The sequence below is a fragment of the Elaeis guineensis genome, chromosome 1 (assembly GCF_000442705.2).
Source record: "Elaeis guineensis isolate ETL-2024a chromosome 1, EG11, whole genome shotgun sequence".
Classification (NCBI taxonomy): domain Eukaryota; kingdom Viridiplantae; phylum Streptophyta; class Magnoliopsida; order Arecales; family Arecaceae; genus Elaeis; species Elaeis guineensis.
In genome coordinates, this window is record NC_025993.2 from 149742644 (window position 1) to 149750426 (window position 7783).

Sequence of the window (7783 nt, forward strand, 5' to 3'; positions counted from 1 at the left end):
TTTGGGTTCTTAAATAAGAACTTGATCCTTGTTTCTGTAATACTAGGAACTTGCTTGTTGGAAAGAAATGTTTTTAATGAACAAGTGACTCATTTTATATAGGGCACAAGATTAGTTCTTCAAAAATGAGATATCATCTGGTTAATGATTCATGTTCTTTTATTTTTGGGAGCATCTTGTATCTTGAAGCCTTACTGCAAGTTGTAAGCAAGGGAATGAGAATGCTGATTTACGGAGTCCTATGATTTATATGTTTTTTTTGGTACTTGCGTGTGGAGGCTTAGATTCCCATAAGCATCTTGATCGAGGAAGTGGAAACCATTTTTGTGTTTTTTTTCTCTTTCTTCATGGTCGCTCATGTCTTCTTTCTAGTTTCAAATAGCATACATACAGTTGAGGGCAAAAAGAAGGTTGTCGAATAAAGGTGCACTAAATGCTGTATGATGAGTCACATGCATGAGACTATTAATTTCACGCAATAGATCATTGCCCAGGGCAGTATCTTGGCCAAAGCAACTATATATTATTGTTATACCCACAATATGGTCATATGCTAGCCACCATTATACCAGCATCATATTGAATCGATACATTACACCGCACCATATCAACATCATGACATCAACTAGGCCATTTCCAAAAGATTTTCCTTTAGATTATTAACATATTTATGTCAATCACACCTTACCATTTTTCGCATAGAAGTTGACTGTCTTTTTTGGCATCAAAGATAGAACAAAATATGTTACTGTCAGCTTCTTCTGACCATTCAACCATGTAATGTGGGTGTGTTCATTTCGTTTTCATGTTTAGCTTTCTCCACCAAATTGTATACACCATGAATGATGCTTTATTCAGAATATCTTGGATTATTTCCCCCATTTGGTTACCAAACTGAAATGGAGGACAGAGCCATAATGCCTTTGCCTCTGTTTTTGTAGTATCTGGACAAAACCAGACTAGTTTTTTTTAATGAGAAAACTTGGCTTTTCGAGATAATGATGACAGAAACCTATTGATAGGTATATCTGTCATGGCCTGGTAATCATAGTCGTCTGGTTCAAAGTAATGTCAATGGCTGCGAGTGTAGTTAGAATGACATATTTAATTGATGAATGGGTCCACTACCTTGATTGAGTATATAAATAGTCAAGGTACATATGAGAGTTACAATCTTGTGCATGAACATGCCTTAAATTATTCTTCTTCTATCTAAACATCCAGTGATATCTAAGGAATTATTTTAAGCATAAATAGTTCCTGTATGTTCAATCTGACTGGTTAGGGATATATGAACTGAAATTCTAAGATTTTGATCTCTAACAGTACAAAACGTGGGAGTATCAAAACCTCATGCTTGGTTTAGCTCTTCAAAATTGATGTCGTCCAATGATGACAAGATTTGTGGGCTTTAAAACTACTGCTTATTTTATATTTTTCTCTCCTAATCAATTCTTTGTTGCTTCGCCCTAAGTTGAAAAAGAGAGCAGGCTTAGGATGGAGGGAATGATGGAGATTTGATTTCATTAGGTAAGTCAGTTTAGAACTGTCTTTTGGTTGAAGCAGGGATCTGAAACAAATTGAGGTCACAATTTCTTGGGATGATCATGTACATCATGCTCTTTAGGTTGATCTGTCAGTTTGTTGGTAAATCCTCTACCGATCTTCTCTTTTTCTTGAAAGAATGCAATCAAAATTAGGGTTTTTTTGTCTGACTATTATATTACCTGAAAGTTCTTTATGCTACCTTGTTAGACCTAAAAGCTATATTGTCCTTACTCTGCAGAAATCCAAAAAGACTGACCCATAACGACACACAGTACCAGTGGTTCCCCTGATCTGATATGCCGCATTTAAACCCCAATCCCTTCAAATCCCTATTGGCTCTAACCATCACAATTCATTAACCCAACCCCATTTTGGATTACATGATAAGTGGTACCAGTTCTTGTTCATTCCTGCATGTAGCAGTTTTTGCCGTCCACATGCAATGCAACAATTTGAAAAATCTTTAGGGACAATGATGCAAAAGGATTAAATCTTGAAGAACTTCAATGTGTGCATCAGGGAGCTTGCTGACTTGCATTGTGGACGAATATATTCATGGACATTATTCTTTGGAGGTCATGCACATCTTATCCTTCCAAAGAAGACACTTATACCACTGTGCATGTATTTGCGGTCTTAAGGTGCATATTCCTGGAATTGGGATTTGCTGTTTTTCCTCCATGCCCTCTCCATTGTGTATTCTGGTCAGAACTTAGGTAATGAACAACTGTTCATCAAGAGAAAGAAATGTATATTTTCGTGTTGAAAGTTTTCAGCCTGATATTTTAAAATTTCATTGCATGAGAATCCTGGGAATATTATTCTGTGGGGCGGCTAGCTGTCAAGGTAATTTGAATTGCTATCAATCAGTGGAGCCGGGACTCCATGCAGTGTAAGTTCTGCATTGCAGGGGGCTGTATAGCTCTGGATAGCTGCCATGTCATTCATCTTGGAGATTGACAGTATCGTTGGTATGCCATGTGATCCTCTCTATTGCAGAGATGAACAAAAACTGTCTTGCTCCAAGATGGATGATGTGACAGCTAAGGCTGTATAGCAGGATGGGGTGCAGAACATGCAACAATCAGTTGATGAACCTATATTTTTGTTCCCTCTCCATGGTTGCTTGCATGCCTATTGCGCAAATAAGGTTTATTTCATATGCCAGCACTGTGATGTAATTCCATGTGGAAGCTTGTGGATTATGATCAGCCTCTTCCATCTTAAAGTTCAGATGCCTTGACATGAATAAGTATGGGATATGTACACGGGTAGCAAGTGGAACGCTGAAACTATTGCAACAAGTATGATGCCGAACCAAAATCTCCATTGGAGGTGAGTTCAAGTCAAGAATTGCTTGCGAGAAATATGGCTCTGCTTAGCAAATTGAAAATAATTTCTAGTTTTCTTTCTTTTTTTGGTAATGTTGGTCATGTGGCTAACATCCTGGGAAGCAAGCAACCACAGGCAAGAGCAGGAAAAAATGGAGAAGAGGAGGTTTCTCAATATGGGAAACTTAGTTATCTTCAGTTTTTCTAGTAAAATTTGTCAGAAACATATGAAATAACTATATGTCCATAGGTGACAAGTTCTCAGGAAATCAAATCAATAGTCTGTTTGGTAAATGTGTTGCTCAGCATCGTTGTTCCTACTGAAGTAAAAATTTTTCAAGAACTGGCTGGGCTCAGACAGTGGAATCATTTATCACTTTTGTTCTTTACAAATGCTCAAAGCATGTGCACGAACAGGGCCCTGAAATATGTTCATAAAAAACCGGAGTAGGGAGTGCACTTAACCTATAGGGTTGATTAATTTTCCAGCCCATGTTGGCTAACGAGGCACCCTATATAGGCGGCATCGACACGGAACGATATGCAAGAATGTGGAAACATGTGCTAAAGGTATGCCATGTTATTTGAAGTTGTCAGTGCTAGCTTGGACTTAGTTTAGGCTGAGGAGGCGTGAGGTAAATATTCTGTGATCCATTGGATTCCATGTTCTCTGTCTTATACTAAAAGCTTGTACGAGATCACATCAAAACCTTGAAACAATAGAAGAGCTTGGCAGTTAATTTATTCTGCACATGAGAAATTCTTTGTACACCACTGCGATGTAGAAAATTTGATGCAGAGCACACCGCTTCATCCTATTGGATCACATAACCATCACTTTTCAATGCACATTTAGAGTGCGTTTGATTATATTTTTTAATTTTTAATTTTTAAAAAATATTTTTTATTTTTTTAATTTTTATTATTGAGTAAAAATAAAAAAGTAAAAAATATGTTTGGTAACTACGTTTTTATAAAACAAAAAACAACGTTTGAAGATGGCAAGTGAAAAGCTCGATAAGAGAGAAGGATTCAAGAAGGAAGGGAGAAGATGGAAAGGTGAAGAGCTCGACCAGGGAGAAAGATTCGGACTCTTTACTTTTTAGTTTGGCATTTTAAATGTGCGGAAGCAAAAAAAAAAAAAAAGCAGAAAAATAAGTTTTGAAAAATAAAAAAATTTTGCTTTACATATAAAGTAATTATTTTAATTATTTTTATTTTTATTTTTTTTGCTTTGCATGGTGTTATCAAACATTGCTTTTTGATTTTTATTTTTAAAAAATAATTTTTTTTTTTTAATGGCTAACCAAATGTACCCTTAATGTTTACATTTCTATTTTTTGGTGTGAAATTTTGAATGATGAAAATATTTTTTTTTTCAAAAAATTATGATCTCATGTGTCAATATTATGATATCCTGCGTTAAAATTATGATTTTCTGCACAACATGTCATCAAGAGGAAGGGATATTTTCACTATTGGAATTAAAAAATTATGACATCATGTGTCGATATTATAGCATCCTGCATTCCAACGACGAAAATGCCCTTCCCTCTTTATGATATCCCGTGAAAAAATTATGACATTCTATATAGAAAGTTATAATTTAAAGGCAGGATGCCATAATATCGGCACGAGATGTCATATTGTTTGGTAGGGAAGGCCATTTTCATCATTCAAAATTTCAAACAAAAAAATAGAACTACAGACATTAAATAAGTATTAAATGCATATTGGAAAGTGATGGCTAAGTGATCCAATCGAATGAGGCGGTATGCTCCACGTTGGATTTTCTACACCGCAGGTGGTGTACAAAGAATTTCCCTTCTACACATTAGCCCAGTTATGGCTCGTATGTAGTCCATTTACTGGGCTTGGGCCTGGGATGAAAAGTGTTCCAGCAGGCTTTGAGCATGATCCAAGCGTCCATCCCACAAGTTTTATATTACTACTCGTGCGGAACACGGGGGAATAAGGATGCATGGCTTTAACTTGCCAGATTCAATTTTTTCCTAATAGCATGTTTAGTCTCTGACATCACGCACTTCTCTTTCTAGTGTATATATGGCTATACGAGAACGAACTACTTCTCAATCGAAACAAGAAAAAGAATGAACAATCTAGAGGCTCAGGTCCAAAGAGGATCAAGTCCTTTATATTGGAGAGGTTGCTAGTTGGCACCCAGTACTTCAAGTGAGAAAACCAGGATTATTCAAACATAAGTGGTGAGACTTAATAACCGCATTTAAAATTTATATATATTAAAAGAAATTGTATTAGTTCTTGCCAAGAACTGTTGGCATAGTTGTTGGACGCTTCTGTCTTTCAAATAGTTCAGATGGTAAATCCCGAGTAATTGTTCAAAAAGTTTACAATAGTTTACCATCGTTTTGAAATAAATTTTTCCTTCGAATTTTCCATCCATGCATCGATGGTAGTAGTTGTTCCTTGCCATGTTGGAGCTCGTGCAATCCAAAGTTGAACTGTTTGTGACATTACTTTGGTACTGGCATCAAGGTCATTCGGCCGAAAGAAGTATCACGCTCTCCCCATTTCAGCCGAAAAATACGCTCTCACTTTTGTGGGGTCCATTCATTTTGTTGGCTCGTACCCTGTCTCGTTGTCAATGCCTCCTAGTTTGGTGGGATCGGCCCCCCCACCCTACATGTACCCCTACTTAGGGAATTCGGGCTGTGAGTGGTCTTAATCCCTGAAGAAACGGTTTAGTCATCGCCTATCATATGTGACGATCGATCTAGTTGTTGTGCTATAGTTCTCAAAGGACAGTTTTCTGTATAGAAAGTGGCTGCTGCTAGCTCACTTCATGGTTAAGTGTTTTGTTGTCTGTACTGGACTTCCGATTGGAACCTATCTTCTTCGTAATGGTGTTTAGGAATATACATGCATGTGTATCCAAACTTGCCTGCTGATTTTATCAAGATGGATTGAGCATCGAAGAAAAGGGGCTGGGAAAAGAAGAAACAAACCGATTAAAAATTGTGTCCGGTGTCGATAATAGCAAGTCGTGATTAATTATTTAAGATTAACGTACGTAGTGCAACAAAACGTACACAAAGCACACATGATCATTAATTTCCCAAGACAAGAAAGCATGAAGAAACATCATATTCTTGGGGACCTTCATTCTAGGACCTCATACACTCCCTACTTCTGCATTTCCTACAACAGTTGGACATCTGATGACGAGTCTCGTCCGAATAACCACTTATCCGTCAGTTCATGCGCTTAGGAGGTGAGGATAGGATGTGCACTGACGTTTTCCAAATCTTTCATGGCCTCAAACCTGGGCTCCTTGGCCTGAAACTTCTGTCCCACATACAGCTTCATGTAATCCTCAAACACAAACTTGGGGTAAGCCTCATTCTTCCTCTCTGCTTCTTTCTCCAGCAAGGAAGGCGCTGGAAAGATGACCGCGTCGCTCCCGGGGTTGTAGAACGAAGCAATCGACATCCTATTCCCATCCGTCCGAGCCAGCACCCGGTGCATCACGCTCTTGTACTTACCATTGCTAATGACCTGCGCACATATATTAATTAATTTGACTCGTCTCACTCAAATCCAGTCAAAGCATATATAACAACAAAGTACTTGAGAGATCCACACAAACCTCGAGCTGATCTCCGAGGTTGACGACGATGGAGTGGCGCATAGGCGGCACGTCGATCCACTGTCCGTCCTTGAGCAACTGGAGGCCGCTGACCCGATCATCCTGGAAGAGAAGGATGATGCCACCGGCATCGGTGTGAGCCCTCAGGCCCTTGATCAGCTCCGGGCGCGGGCATGGTGGGTAGTTGCTGACCTTGGTGCCGAAGGTCGGTCCCTTGGACCCGCAGAAGGCCTTCTTTAGATACCCCTTCTCTAGCCCCAGGTTCTCGCAGAGCAAATCCAGAAGCCTCTCCGCCAGCTTCTCTATCCCCACCGCGAATTCCTTCATCGCCTTCCTGTGTTGTTCATTATGGTAAAAATAACGGTTGGTATTTTGGTTGGCAAGGAATCTAACTAAGAAGCGGATCCCGGATGGTTATGGTTATGGTTAAATTTCTTTAAGAATTCGTATAGTATGTGAATATATATACCGGTATTTGTCGTCCAGATCGGGGATCTCGCACATGTTGGACTCTGGGAGATGGCAAAGGAAGAAGGTGCTCTCCCAGTCCATGTTGTTGGTAGTGTCGGATTGTTTCCCTTCCTCGAGGGCTTTGCTCGCGAATTCCTTGAACCGTTGCTCCCTGCATTTCCGGTAATGGCCTTTGGTTAGCCGCTCCACCTCGTCCATGAGTTCACGGGAGATTCCGTGGTTCAGTAGCTACATTTATAAATCGGTGATGTTCGTATTAGACCATTTCTATTAACAATGAACAGAAAAGAAATAAATTTAGAGCATATAGCAAGGATGCTGATAGAGGGGAAGGCAAGTGTTTGTTGTTAAAAAGTTTCATATATATGGGTTAGCGGGCACGTAGGAGAGTTGAAGACACCTCAAAGAAACCCCAATTCTCGCAAGCATCACGCAGTAGCTCCATGGTCTTCTCCCTCTCCTCTCCCTCTAGTTTCTCCATGTTGATAACTGGGAAGCAGTTCTCCATTTCCTCTCTCTCTCTCTCTCTCACCCACACACACACTTGCTTATCTTCCTATGCGATGTGTGGTTATTGATCGAGTGGCGTCCTATTTATATCCGAAATAAAGTTATGGAGAGGTGTCGTATCTATAGCACCTGGCTAGAGAGTAGAGACAGCTCTCGTGGAAGGAGTATTGGACCGCTGTCTCTCTTGGGCTGCCTTCCAACATTTCGGCAAAGAACCTTTGAGCCTGCTCCCTCTCTTCTCTAGCAAGAGTCGTGGGTGCGGGGCCCTGTGGCTGGCTGCTTTCTCTGTTGCCTT

General features: G+C 39.6%; 1 protein-coding gene across 1 annotated transcript; it reads right to left on the minus strand.

Moving 5' to 3' along the window:
• Positions 1 to 5888: 5888 nt before the first annotated feature.
• Positions 5889 to 7562, minus strand: LOC105061033 (1-aminocyclopropane-1-carboxylate oxidase). Its single transcript, XM_010944955.3, has 4 exons — positions 7379 to 7562; positions 6977 to 7206; positions 6508 to 6841; positions 5889 to 6416 (listed from the first exon to the last, which is right to left on the minus strand). The coding sequence occupies exons 1-4, from the start codon at positions 7484 to 7486 to the stop codon at positions 6126 to 6128; spliced, it is 963 nt and encodes a 320-aa protein (XP_010943257.1). The 5' UTR covers positions 7487 to 7562; the 3' UTR covers positions 5889 to 6125.
• Positions 7563 to 7783: the final 221 nt, after the last annotated feature.